The sequence below is a fragment of the Phallusia mammillata genome, chromosome 6 (assembly GCF_965637545.1).
Source record: "Phallusia mammillata chromosome 6, kaPhaMamm4.hap1.1, whole genome shotgun sequence".
Lineage (NCBI taxonomy): Eukaryota > Metazoa > Chordata > Ascidiacea > Phlebobranchia > Ascidiidae > Phallusia > Phallusia mammillata.
The window spans coordinates 3760413-3774085 of record NC_137257.1 but is presented as its reverse complement, the minus strand read 5'-3'; the positions used below and the strand labels follow the sequence as shown (position 1 = coordinate 3774085).

The following is a 13673-nucleotide window of genomic DNA, read 5'->3' as shown; positions in this document are numbered from 1 at the left end:
TAGTGCAAAATTTTAGTGAAATTTAACTCAACTCAACACGTGGTCGTTTTCTGCAACCTAAATTCGTATTCATGTCGTCTCATGCAATGGTTCCCAACTGCCGGTAATGCAGCAACTTTGACCAGACCGAAAAAATATATCTCAACTGTACACTGCTTTAAAAAAAAACTTGAAGGCGTTATAAGTTTAAGAAACAAAACAGAATTGACTCTAGCATTGCTGGGCCAAAACAAATTTTCAAAACGACCATTTTCACCCAATTGTTGGTCTGATGTTTTGTATGTTTGTTTGATAAATCAAAATTTAGCTGGCACACGAAAAACTAAATATGGTACAAAATGTTTTGTAAAATACGGTGATTACTAAACTAGAATAGTAAAGCTATAGTAAATGATGGATGTGAATTATAATTGTATGTATGTTAAGGAAATAAAAGATTTGTAAGGGAATGTCAACTATCATGTGCAGAACCGAAACACAATACATTAACATTTTTATATGCGGTAACTGGCGTTATAGAGGGTTAATTATGTATTTTATACAAAGTGCCACGTATAAAAACGTTGATCAGCGATAAACAACAGTTAAAAATACTACTGAACATGTATGTCTTAAAAACAGCAACAACACTCAGTACTCTTCTGCTACACACATATATACAACAAATGCTGACCACCAATGTAGAATACTTACAACATTATAAAATATGTAAACTAGTACAGCTATAGCCTAATGCTAGCAGTAGTACAATTTGTTTGTTTTTTAATCTGCAATTCAAGTATTTTGTGATTTTTTGCCCCCCAAAACGGATTCCTTGGCGGCAAGGTAAGTCTGCATCTGTCGGGCGTCAAAGTTGATTGCATATTTTCGCAGATTGTTAATCGGTGTGTTGAATCGGTGCCTAGATATCTCCATTCTTTTAAGCAAACGTTCTAGCACGAGATGATCCCAATCTACAGCAACTTTCGGTTTCAAACTTCCTATTTTCTGCTTTCTACAACAAAACACAAAAACAGTTTGTGAAAACTTTGACACCTTTGGCATTTTGGCACATAATAGTATAAAACCAAGATCAAAAGCTCCGTAAACTTGGCTTTATAGTTTTACACGTTTAAAAATATTTAATTATGAATTTCACAGAAAATATCCGAAGCATTAGCGAAAAGACAGGCATATCGACAATGGACTTATAGCTTCGTTTGCAGATAATAAATATCAAACCAACAATCTTTGTAAATTAATGTCGATTTAATGCCATGTCTGTTGTCTTTGCTTCTTGTACATAGCTCTATGCCTATTGTCTTTGCGTCTTGTTAAATCTCTAATACAGACTTGGCGAGCTTTTACCACACCTTGACCGTGGTAAGAACGCTAGCAAGTTAAGACGATGGGGTAAAGTTTCGTTAATTTTATAGTGTTCCAATGTCGATTCTCTCTTTTAAAAGTTATTGCAGTGAAAATAAATTTCTTACTTGTAAACTTCGTGAAGAAACGTGTGCCCAAAAAACCATCTGCCATCTCTTTCAGGATCCAAATCATCTAAATGTTGCAAAAGCAGGCTTGTCATAAATGGCCATTGTTCGATCATTAAAACTAAAACAGAGAGATTTTCACAAAAGTTCTTTGTCAATGCCTTTCGTACATCTTCAACTGTAGCTCTGTTATCGTAACGTGCAAGAAAATTTCGAGTCTTCTTGACGAACTTAGTAATGTAATTGGCCATTTCTGACGAAAGTTTGTAAGCATGCTCAGCTTCTAATTTAGCAACCTGTGCTGCTTTAGTCGATCCGATTACATCTACCGCTTCTTTTGCTTTATTCGTAGCTTGCTCGGCAGTGTTTGCTTTATATCGGACAATGTCTGCCGCTTTATTGCAAAGTTTTTCCAGATCCTCAGCTGTTTCTGCTTTCACGATACTATTAATAATAGCTTCGTAGCATAATTCGATTTCACTGTCGGTCAGTTCTGAGTTATTTGTGCTTGTCTCGGCATCAAGTGTGGTTCGATTGGCAGCTTTCCGTAGGGTTACTTTTTTGAGACTTTTACTTGAGTTTTGTGGACTTACTTTGGATGTAGAAGCGGCTGTGTCTGACATTCTGGCGTTTTGAGCTGTGCTTTCGGCCATAGTGGCCGTTGATACAAACGTCTGTGCTTGCTTGAGTGCTTGAGCTGCAGCATGATTTGCCCTTTTCGCTTCAGCGGAGGCAACAGCAATGAGCATAAGCAAGTTTCCCTCTGTGGCAGTACTTGAATATAATTTGCATATGTCCAGTATATCTTTTAGAAGCACGTTGGCAAATGTGTCATCTTCGTTGCTCTGTGGTAGGGTTAGATCTAGTGACTCGAAAAAAGGCGTTGCAGAAGAGTTAGTCTTAAATATGTTTATCAGACTATTGTTAACTTCATCTATTTCTGTACTGGCAAACCGAGCATTTCTTCCTCGGCGAATCGACAAGCAGTCCAACAAAACCACCTGCAAAACAGTGAACCGTAGAAGTTGAATGCAATGATCGAAGTAAAACGGTTTTTAGGCTTAGACTTAATTCCTACCTCAGGTTTGTGAAAGGCTACAAACGTAATCGCCATGGAAACGACATTAATAACACGTTTAATGTTGCGGGGGTTGGAATGTAAATGTTCTTGGCATATATCAGTTCGAAAAAAGTCTCTGCAAAAACAGTTAACCAAAATAAGTAAAATATTTTTCTGCGCTTTTTTACAGTTTAACTTAAGTCTGTAAATTTTCGAAATTTTTTTTAATAATACGTAATACAAAAGCTAACTTTTTAAAAAATATCAAATTTTTTTTTAATAATACGTAATACAAAAGCTAACTGACAACAATGTAATGTGTAAATTCGAGCTTACTCTGCCACTTCATTGGCATGTTTTTGGTTAAAAAATTTCCATGTGTCTTGATTTAACTGTAAAAAGAAAAATGTTTTAAACCTGTAATTAAACTCACACTAATGGCCTATATTCTACCTGTTCGTTTCCTTTATACACCCACGCGATGTAATGGTCAATTTTTGCTGGCGTGGCCTAAATGAAACGTGATTTTGCATTTTTTATTTTGCGATACTTAATTTTTTTTTAATTTTGCGGACTTAATTTATTTTTAGGCTACGGTATGGGTTATTTGTGCCACTACTCGACAATAAAAATGTAATTGTGATACCTTTGGAATGCAAAACGGCACATTGATGATCTTCTGTAAATACTCATGACCATATTTGGTCACATTGATAGCTGCGTCGCACCTTTCATCTATGCTATTTACCGCTATAACAGGGTCAACAGCAATTAGACAAAAGAATGGGGACGATTGATCGCTCAGCAAAATATTTACGGCATCAAGAACGGCGCGTACCTGCAAATTTAAGCCATTATTGTTTTTTTTTTCATTTATTAACAAAATTATGACTACGTGCGGGAAAAATGGTTATAAACACTGACTTTTTTACTTCAGAAAAAGGGTCAGCTCACCTTTTTGCTTGATTTTACTACATCAAGTTATGTTCTTTTCATCTTAATGCATATTACAGTTTCGCGTAAATCGGTGGACTGTTAAAGTTGTAAAACAGGCCCGTGTTTTTGCTTCGATTTAGGGGACATTTTTTAATGAAATAAACGGGTTTGATTTGGACTTGACTTTACACTCAGCCAACTTGTTTTGTAATTTTATGTTAGGAAATTGAACTTCAGGTCTATCGAATTTAGTCTTGTACTCTACAGATTTAGTCTTGTACTTTAGGGTTTTGGACATTGCACCTCAATTCCCACGCTTACAACTCTTGGCCTAAAATCCCTAAAGGCACTAACTTTGTCGTGTGTGACACGATCCAAATCATCGATTGCCAGTACAATCTTGTAGTTCTTTTCGTAGATGTATTCAATAGAGCGGATCAAGTTGGAAACTGCCATGACCTGCACAAAAAATTATGTTTCATCGATTCTCAATCAAACAAAGATGTATGGAAGTTTTAAAATTTACCACCATGCTTTAGACTAGGTGGTTTTGGATATTTGAAACCTTGTGTTCACTGACCGTAACAGTTGGCCCAACGCACGCCTTTGGTCGGGCAGTTGTACAATAAAAACCGTAAAAGATTTTTTTCTAAACTCTAAAACGTCTAACAAAGAGTTATCAATACATTGCAGACTTATAATTATGTTTTTGTCAAACATCATATTAGAAACTGTATATCCGCTAATTCTTGTCAACAAATTATTTTAATGAAACATAAACATGCAAAAGATCGAGAAAAGAAATCATCACAACATCCAATATAAAACCACGTTATAAGTGAAAGCGCAAAAACGGAAAGTTATATAACGCTGTAAAAAGCACGCTCCATGCATGCATGGTTAAGCTAGAAACAAGCAAAACACATGCAACGACCGAAAGAAAAAATCTCAAACAGGTTGTTTTAGGTACTTGTGAGCTTACCTCATCTTTTACAAGTTTCATGAAACCGAGCTTCTCCGACATATTTTGCTTTGTGCGATTTAGAGCGCGGCTTATGCGGGACGTCTGTGAGTTAACGAGGGCATATATCGACCTTAAAGTAGCCCAAATTACTCCCAGGGCTCCTACTGCAGTGCTGGGTATCCAAATCAATTTCTGAAAATTCCCAATGTGATACCAGTTATATTGAGCGCTTTGTATGTCCTAAAATTGTTGTCGAGTTTAAAATCTTACATTTTCACTTGTTGATTTTCCGATTAACACAGAGACCAGCACAATAACAATGACTGCTGCAAGAAAAAGGTATAGAGGAGAGATGAAACAAATTTTTGCATGAAAACTCTTGAAATGATTCAGACCTGCAAAAGTTTAAGGGATTATTGCTGTATTTTTTATATTTTTCTTTTTTCTTTTAATTTTCAAGTTATATATTACGCTACATTAGGTTTAACAACATGTAGCAACAGCAAAGTAACCAAATAGTAAAAACTTATATTGTTTTGTAATCTTACAAGCGAATTTGTCTTTCGTTTTCTCCTGAGATGCCTTAAATTTGATGGATCGAAAAACTCTAACAGTGAAAGTCCCGATTTCCTCCTCTACACGTTCGACTATGGAAGTGACGATTGCAGCCCAAATATCGTCACTTCCGCCATGTTTCCATGCATTGAAATCAACGTAGATGAACTTTCTTGGACTTGACACAATAAAATTATGGTAAACTTGTAATATTTGCAATGGCCGTCAAACAAACGATCTAACGAAACGATATTATATGTGAGTTTATTGCTTTGGCCTTGTTTAAAGTTTAGCTTAGATAAGTTTCTTTTTTGCAAGTGTCCATGCTCTAAACAGTCTGTATACCTTACTTGCAAACAGTGTAAAAACATCCTTTCACAGGAACGTGTCGGCATTTGTCGATTTCGTCCCGAATTTAGAATCATACAAGTTAATTGTAACGAAGTTGTTATTGTTGTTAGGAGTAAGGTTACGTAAAATCTGAACCTAGTTTGAACAACAGAAATACAGGGTGCGTGACAATAAACCACTACAAAAAGATATTTTGCAATCAAATTTTCAGCGGCACAATGTACTGCAATATTTTGCCCTATAGGGCTCTAAACTGTTCAACTTACTTTTATCAATGTTCACGGAATTTTAACTTTACTAACCTGGAAGGCGGTTCAGCAGCACTGACTTCGCGCCGTGGTATTCTGCTAAAGGCAGCGCAGAATAGAAGTTTAAAATCTGGAAATAGGTTTTCAGATCCACCACACATGCATAGTAGTAACATCAAAACGGCGAAAGAGCTCCCTACTACCACTGCGACAGTTGGTGGAACACCAACATTTTCCGCAAAACCAGCAATGAGGATGACGACCACTGTTGTTAACGATAACAACGCAAAGACGGCATAGGAACACAGCTTCTCGCATTTACTGGTGTCCTTCGTATTCGCTAATAAATCTATAACCAAATCGTAACGGATGGTAATATTAGTATATTCTATATATATATTCTATATATATATTAAGAAACTATAAATTTATTGAATTCAATAGGGAAATTTTGTAACGCTATAGGTTTGTTAAGGTGAAGATGGTTAGTAAAACTACCAACAACTAGTTACCCCAATTCAAAGTGATACAAAAGCAAATATATATAAACATCAAACAGTCCCCAGTTGCAGTTTTAACCGATTTAGGTAAAAACTTAGGTAAAATTTTGAACACGTTCGTATTTTTGAGCAAGCCAACGATTGGTGGCTGGCAAGGTGACACATTACACCAGGATTACATATTGAACACGCTACGTTCGGTCAAACAAGATACTAGAATTTCAATTAAGTCTAGTTTATAAAGCCATTCGGAAGAAAGCCATTCGATTTATTGTCTTTAGCGTCAAACGCACAAAGGAGGCAATTGGAAACGCTATAGAATTACGAAGGGCAAAGAAGGTGACAAGCTCCAACCTTTTGTTAGTCTGAGTAGAAACGATTTTCCGCTTCCCCATTTGGCAAATATGCCGATCGTAAGGGGACTTGTGACATGATTTAGTTGATAGCGCAAAGCCTCGGCATACTTCTTATATCCAAGCATGTCTGTAGTGTCTATTCCATCGTTCATTAAAGGTTTCCCTAAAAACGGAATAATGTGTGTTGGGCGGTGAGCTATTGCGCCCACTAAACCATTACGTAACACATCAACAAATACATTTTTGCGACATGCTTTAAAAGCCCAAACTGAAAAATGTTACATAAATTTTTGTTGCGTTGTGGGTTAGTCCGTTAGATAGTTTTGATGACAAACTAAATCAAATTTAGTTACAACATTGCCGTTTCCACCTTTGTTTGGAAATTACCATTTACTAATTACCAAGCCTCAGATCCGGCATGACTATACAAAAAGCGAATATTTCGCGACTCATAGGAATCGCTGACTTAAGAATAACACAGGAGACATTGTAAGAAAAACGTAATAAGCAGCAAAAATAGAACCCTTACGTGTTGGATATGCACCTGTTTAGTTAAGTTATAACAAATTTCTTGTTTTAAATTTCCGTCTTACTATTATTAACACGTTTCGTTCACCCGTAGATATTACACTCACCCAAAATTTGAATATCGTCGTCTTGGTTTGAAGTTGGAATATCGTCGTCTTGGTTTGAAGTTGGAATATCGTCGTCTTGGTTTGAAGTTGGAATAACGCTGTCTTGGTTTGAAGTTGGAATATCGCTGTCTTGGTTTGAAGTTGGAATATCGCTGTCTTGGTTTGAAGTTGGAATATCGCTGTCTTGGTTTGAAGTTGGAATATCGCTGTCTTGGTTTGAAGTTGGAATATCGTCGTCTTGGTTTGAATTTGGAGCATCGCTGCCTTGGATTAAATTTGCAGTTTCGTCTTCATGGTTGCTCATTTTTTCTTCAACATGAACAACACCCCGCTTATAGTAAATCTAAAGCACTGGCTACTTTCCAATAGCTACAATTTTATACACATGTCATGTGCACAAGAAGAATGTGTGAAATGAACTCAACAGAATAAATGTTAACGGTAAAAAGAAAGTAATAGTCGATCTATAGTTCCCCAATGCTAATACCTAAGCAGACACTGTGTTTCATGAAACCATTCCATATTGCCTGTTTGCAACAGTTCATAGGCAAGTTATAGCGTTGGGTTATAACCGCACAGGATACGCCAACGAGTCTGACAAAAAAACATTCAAAGCAGTAAGTCATTTTTGCTAATATCAGGCAAAGCGGGCAAGCACAGGATACATTATAATGCCGTACTTTACACTCAGCCAAGTTTATGCAAACTTTGGGGTTATTTAAGTTTTGGTACTTCTGGTTTAACATTTGGCTGCCTCCAACACAAATTCTATCTTGATGTTTACAGCAAAATACGTAACAGGGCTTCAGTTGCTTTGGTGTAAATCAATGTAGCACCTGTCTGCTAGACTGCGATCTCTTTTGTTCATGAAACTGTCAGACACGTAGTTCCACGATTCACGTGACGATTGTACGTCTGCACTAGACCAGCGATTCTCAACCGCGACTCTTATGGGCCACATGCGACTCGCAACTACTTATTTTACGACCCTCATCAGACCTTAGAAAATTGCTAAAGAATAATATTATCATAAACCTATCTATGTTTGGAAATTTACTATTTTAAAAAGTTTTCATTGTTCAACCCAATCAATCTATTATTGAGAATGATTACGTATGTCACATATTCAACGGTGTCAGTAATGTAATGTGCTGCCTTACAGTAATGTTCTGCCTTTTTCCCTTCGTTGTACGTCATACCGTTGTTACGTCACATAGCTGATTGTGCCGATATGTGGTGTGATGCTGTTTACATACGGGACATTCATTCTATTATTGAGTTGTTAAAAACACCACGTGTTGTAACTGTGTGGCTTGATATAAAATACAACAGAACAAGTTAAGAAGTAAGGTGTCCGAACTCTCACGTGTATGCAAGGCAGGCAAACCGTGACAACTGGGGGCTCGTCCGGGAATTATCTTTCACTTCAAACAGAACTTGTTAGTGCTTATATCAGGCTATGTCTTCCATTGACCGATTAATTGCAGCTGGACAGCAGTTAGGCCTAGAAGGCGAAAAACTGAAAGAATTCGTAAACGAACAACAGAGTTTGGAAAGAGATGAGCGGCTTAGAAGAGCTGAGGAAAGAAAGCTCGAAGCAGATGAGACAGCGAGACATCTGGAATCTCAAGCGGCAGAAAGGGCGCACCAGCTAGAGCTCAAGAAGATGGAGATTCATCTGGCAGAGATTTCTGCTGCGAGTGTGGCAAACCCTGTTGTGCAAGCAAAGTCACCGAAGTTACCGACGTTTGTTGACGGCAAGGATGAAATAGACAGCTACCTGCTTCGGTTTGAGCGATTTGCTGCTGTGAGTAAATGGGATAAGGCCGACTGGGCAACTTCATTAAGTGCGTTGCTGACTGGTCGAGCCCTTGATGTATATTCGCGATTGTCTGACGAGTCAGCGAATGATTATAATATGTTGAAGCAAGCTTTGCTTAATAGATACGACCTGACAGAAGAAGGGTATCGCCTAAAGTTTCGCGAAGCGCGTCCTCAAGCAGAAGAGAGCTCTGAGCAATTCATAGTACGCTTGAAGAATTACTTGGGGAAGTGGATTGATATGGCAGGGTGTGGCACTTCCTGGAATGGAGTGCGGGATCTGTTCGTCAAGGAACAATTTATAAAGACTTTCCCAAGCAGTCTGGCTGTACATTTAAAAGAAAATGCTCCCAAAGACATCACTAGTCTTTCTGCAATTGCTGATCAATTCTTAAATGCACATGAAGCGACTTTGGCGACTTTAGAAGAAAGAAAAAAACCTGCCAAGGAAGAAAATCGAGAAGGCGTGTGTTTTAAGTGTAAAAAGACAGGCCACCAGGCAAAAGAATGTCGCATGCAGGGGCCGCCAAATGACTTTCGTAGATGTTTCATCTGTAACCGAACAGGGCATCTAGCGAAAGATTGCAGGGCAAGAGTGACGTTGCCCAAGTCTCAAGGTTCGGGGCAGTCAGCAGCGGCGGCATCTATCAAAAGACAACGTTCCACATTGAGTAATAAGTGCGACCAGACACCAGAGGCAAAAAGGTTGCCAGTGAAAAAAGGATATGTAGGCTCATTCGTGGTTGACACCCTACGTGATACTGGCTGCACGGGAATTGTTGTCAAGCGGAAGTTTGTGAGCGACGAAGACCTTACTGAAGAGGTGGGTTATGTGAAGCTTTTAGATGGTACTGTACTCGAAGCCCCGATAGCGAAGATTAAAGTGAAGACGCCTTACTTATCTGGATATGTCGAAGCACTATGTCTTGAGAATGCGATCCACGATTTGGTGATCGGCAACGTGGATGGCGCGCGTGGTCCTGACAACCCTATGGAATTAAGTGTTGAGGTGTCGGCTGTGACTACTCGTGCCCAGGGAAGATTCAACAGAGATGCAAAGCCTTTGAAAATTGCCAAAGAAACAGAATGGCCAGCTTCGAATGAAGCAGAGTTCAGAAAACATCAAAGAGACGACACTACATTGAAGAAGATTTGGGAAATGAAAAAGATTCGTCAAAAGGGGGATTATAAGTCATACTTCTGCGAAGAAGACGGGTTACTGTATAGATTTTTCAGTCACCCGAAAATGCGGAATGGAAAGTGGATTCGACAGCTGGTCGTGCCGACTAAATTGCGATTGAAAACGTTGGAAATTGCTCACGACTCAATCATGGGTGGTCATTTAGGCGTCAACAAAACTGCTGACAAAATCATGAGCAACTTTTTCTGGCCAGGACTTAGAGAAGATGTTAAAAGGTTTTGCCGATCCTGTGATGTGTGCCAAAGGACAGTGGGCAAAGGTACAGTGTCGAAAGTGCCTCTACAAAGCATGCCAGTGATTGACGTCCCCTTTAAGCGGGTTGCGGTGGATCTGGTTGGGCCGATAAAGCCTGCTAGTGAATCTGGTCACAGCTACATATTAACGCTAGTTGACTACGCTACGAGATACCCCGAGGCAGTGCCCTTAAAATCGATTACAACTGAAGCTGTTGCAGAAGCGTTGGTCAGCATTTACAGCCGAATCGGTATGCCCGAGGAAATTTTAAGTGATCTCGGCACACAGTTTGTGTCTGACTGCATGAAAGAAATAGAGCGCCTGCTGAAAATAAAGCACTTGAGCACGACACCTTACCATCCACAATGTAATGGACTTACGGAGAAATTTAATGGGACACTAAAGAAAATGTTAAAACGACTGTGCAGCGACAAACCAACGCAGTGGAACCGTTATATTGATGCTGTGCTGTTTGCATATCGCGAGGTGCCTCAGGAATCAACCGGCTTCGCCCCATTTGAATTATTGTATGGGAGAACTGTTAGGGGACCAATGCACGTTCTACGCGAAATGTGGTCGAATCCAGATACGGATGAAGATGTGTTGACCAGCTACAGATATGTTTTTGAACTTCGTGAAAGGATGGAGCAAGCTTTTATGATAGTAAAGGAAGAATTGGAAAAGTCACAGAACCGGTATAAGAAGTACTTCGACAGAAAAGCGAAGCGACGTACTTTTTCCCCTGGTGACTTGGTGATTGTTCTGTTGCCGAATGACAGTAACAAATTACTGATGCAGTGGAAGGGTCCATTCAAGGTTCTCAAGCAATGTGGAGTCAACGACTACAAACTTGAGATCGGAAACAAAGAAAAGGTGCTGCATGCTAACCTGCTGAAAAAATATTTTGACAGGAATAAGGAATTTGCCCAAGGCATGGTCGTGAGTGCTGTTGGCGAAGTTGGTGATTCGGGATTGGAAGACGAATCCAGTTTGATCGAGTGTGTTTGTACTTCGGCCAATGAAACTGTGAGGGACGTGAAATATGGTGAATCACTGGAGAAATACCAGAGAGAAGAAGTGAAGTCATTGGTTGAGGAGTTCGAAGAAGTGTTTTGTGACGTTCCAGGAAGTTTAAACTTGGTGGAACATAGGATAGATTTGACAAGCAACCAGCCTGTACGTTCGAAGCCGTACCCAGTACCGTACAAGTTGCGTGACGAGCTAAACAGTGATTTAGAGGATATGCTTTCGCTCGGTATCATTCGACCATCACAATCGACGTACGCCTCACCGGTGGTTGTGGTTCGCAAGAAAGACGGCACGAATCGGGTCTGTGTTGATTACAGAAAATTGAACAAGATCACATTATTTGACCCCGAGCCGATGACAACTGCAGATGAGATTTTTGGGAAATTAAGTGGAGACAAGTATTTCTCTACTATTGATCTGGCTAAGGGATATTGGCAAGTACCGGTTGCAGCATCTGATGTCTATAAGACTGCGTTTGTGACACATGGGGGCACCTACGAGTTTGCAAAGATGCCTTTCGGGATGATGAATTCATCCGCAACATTCGTGAGAGCCATGCGGAAATTGCTCCATGGGTTGGAACAGGTGGAAAGCTATATTGATGACGTCATAGTGCACACAAAGACGTGGGATGAGCATTTGTCCGTACTTCGAGCGGTTCTGGAAAGGTTTCGTCATGCGGGGGTAACAGCAAAGCCTTCCAAGTGTTTGATCGCTTCGACGGAGGTCGGTTTCTTGGGACATTCCGTTAAATTCAATGAGCTGGGAATGAGCGACGATAACATGTTGAAGATACAGAGAGCACCCAGACCAGTCAACAAGACTGAGGTGCGTTCCTTCTTGGGCTTAACCGGATATTACCGCGACTTCGTTCAGAATTATGCCACAATTGCAGCGCCATTGACGGAGCTAACGAAAAAGGGCGAAAAGAATAACGTCCACTGGGGTGCTGCTCAAGAAGAATCATTTAAAGCACTCAAAGTGAGTTTGTCGAAAGCTCCAATTCTGCGTCTGCCTGACATGCACAAGGAGTTTGTCTTGCGTACGGATGCTTCAGATGTCGGCATTGGGTGCGTTCTATTACAGAAGCACGGCGACAAGTTGTTCCCTGTTCGTTATGCAAGTCGCAAATTGAGCGCGCCGGAACGAAATTATTCCACTATTAAACGCGAGTGTTTAGCTATTGTGTGGGCGATTCGCAAGTTCGAATTGTACTTATATGGTGTTGAATTTAAGTTACAAACCGACCATCAACCATTGGTGTATATTGACTCCGCCAAATTTTTGAATTCCAGAGTGATGCGGTGGGCCATGTTTTTGCAAAACTATCGTATTGTGTTTGAAAGCATAAAAGGTCGCGACAATGTTGGTGCTGACTTTTTGAGTAGATTGCCTGATGTTTAAACGTTTATGTGACAAAGTCGTTGAATTGTGTTGTTGTGTTTGTCGAAAATTGAAATTTTGTCCTAAAATGGGGGGTGATGTCACATATTCAACGGTGTCAGTAATGTAATGTGCTGCCTTACAGTAATGTTCTGCCTTTTTCCCTTCGTTGTACGTCATACCGTTGTTACGTCACATAGCTGATTGTGCCGATATGTGGTGTGATGCTGTTTACATACGGGACATTCATTCTATTATTGAGTTGTTAAAAACACCACGTGTTGTAACTGTGTGGCTTTATATAAAATACAACAGAACAAGTTAAGAAGTAAGGTGTCCGAACTCTCACGTGTATGCAAGGCAGGCAAACCGTGACAACGTACAAAGGTAATTGTTTATTGCAGTGGTTCCCAACGTTTTTTGTCCTGTGCACACTTTTAGTCGGTATTCAAATCTAATTGCCTCATATTTGGCAAATGCAGCAATAACACATAGCACAGACAACCAGTAAGAGACTGCAAAACAAATTCTCCCAAAAAAATTCCTCCCTGGTTGGGAACCACTGGTTTATTGCATTGTGTCTCATAAGTCAGAATCAGGGAGCTTTCTATTCAGATTTTTGTGTTTGCTGTTATCCTCCATTCTTTTTTAATTTGTTTTTTTTAGGCCCCTCCCCACCTGAAAAACTACATTTGGCACCGACAATAAAAAAAGGTTAAGAACCTTTTGGGGTGTTATGAGCAAAAACGAAGGCTTAATATAAAACTTATTAACAGCTATGCCATGCAACATTTCTGGGATATGTTGGTCGTTTCGTAATTGTTTAAAAGTACATTTATGTTTTAAATGTGCTCTGTTCCTACAAGTAAAACTCAGTAATTTCGTCATATGCACAGTTTCTTAGTTACTGGCGTGAACGTTTAACCTG

General features: G+C 39.5%; 2 protein-coding genes across 2 annotated transcripts; one reads left to right on the top strand and one right to left on the bottom strand.

Moving 5' to 3' along the window:
• Positions 1 to 258: 258 nt before the first annotated feature.
• On the bottom strand, positions 259 to 7830 carry LOC145234038 (uncharacterized). Its single transcript, XM_080098808.1, has 13 exons — positions 7078 to 7830; positions 6441 to 6605; positions 5641 to 5935; positions 4981 to 5165; positions 4703 to 4827; positions 4451 to 4624; positions 3823 to 3927; positions 3179 to 3370; positions 2986 to 3042; positions 2869 to 2924; positions 2551 to 2668; positions 1473 to 2473; positions 259 to 994 (listed from the first exon to the last, which is right to left on the bottom strand). Exons 1-13 carry the CDS (start codon positions 7379 to 7381, stop codon positions 775 to 777), a joined length of 2997 nt encoding a protein of 998 aa, XP_079954934.1. The 5' UTR covers positions 7382 to 7830; the 3' UTR covers positions 259 to 774.
• Positions 7831 to 8201: 371 nt separating this feature from the next.
• On the top strand, positions 8202 to 13002 carry LOC145233938 (uncharacterized). The gene has a single exon (XM_080098700.1). It carries the CDS (start codon positions 8537 to 8539, stop codon positions 12764 to 12766), a length of 4230 nt encoding a protein of 1409 aa, XP_079954826.1. The 5' UTR covers positions 8202 to 8536; the 3' UTR covers positions 12767 to 13002.
• Positions 13003 to 13673: the final 671 nt, after the last annotated feature.

Bases quoted from the DNA above. Each gene is read 5' to 3' on its own strand.
- LOC145234038 (XM_080098808.1), bottom strand. From the start codon at position 7,381: ATGAGCAACCATGAAGACGAAACTGCAAATTTAATCCAAGGCAGCGAT. The intron at 3,928-4,450 runs GTAAGCTCACAA...TTTTTTGTGCAG, and splicing joins TGAAACTTGTAAAAGATGAG to GTCATGGCAGTTTCCAACTT. The intron at 995-1,472 runs GTAAGAAATTTA...GTTTTGTTGTAG, and splicing joins TTTCTTCACGAAGTTTACAA to AAAGCAGAAAATAGGAAGTT.
- LOC145233938 (XM_080098700.1), top strand. From the start codon at position 8,537: ATGTCTTCCATTGACCGATTAATTGCAGCTGGACAGCAGTTAGGCCTA.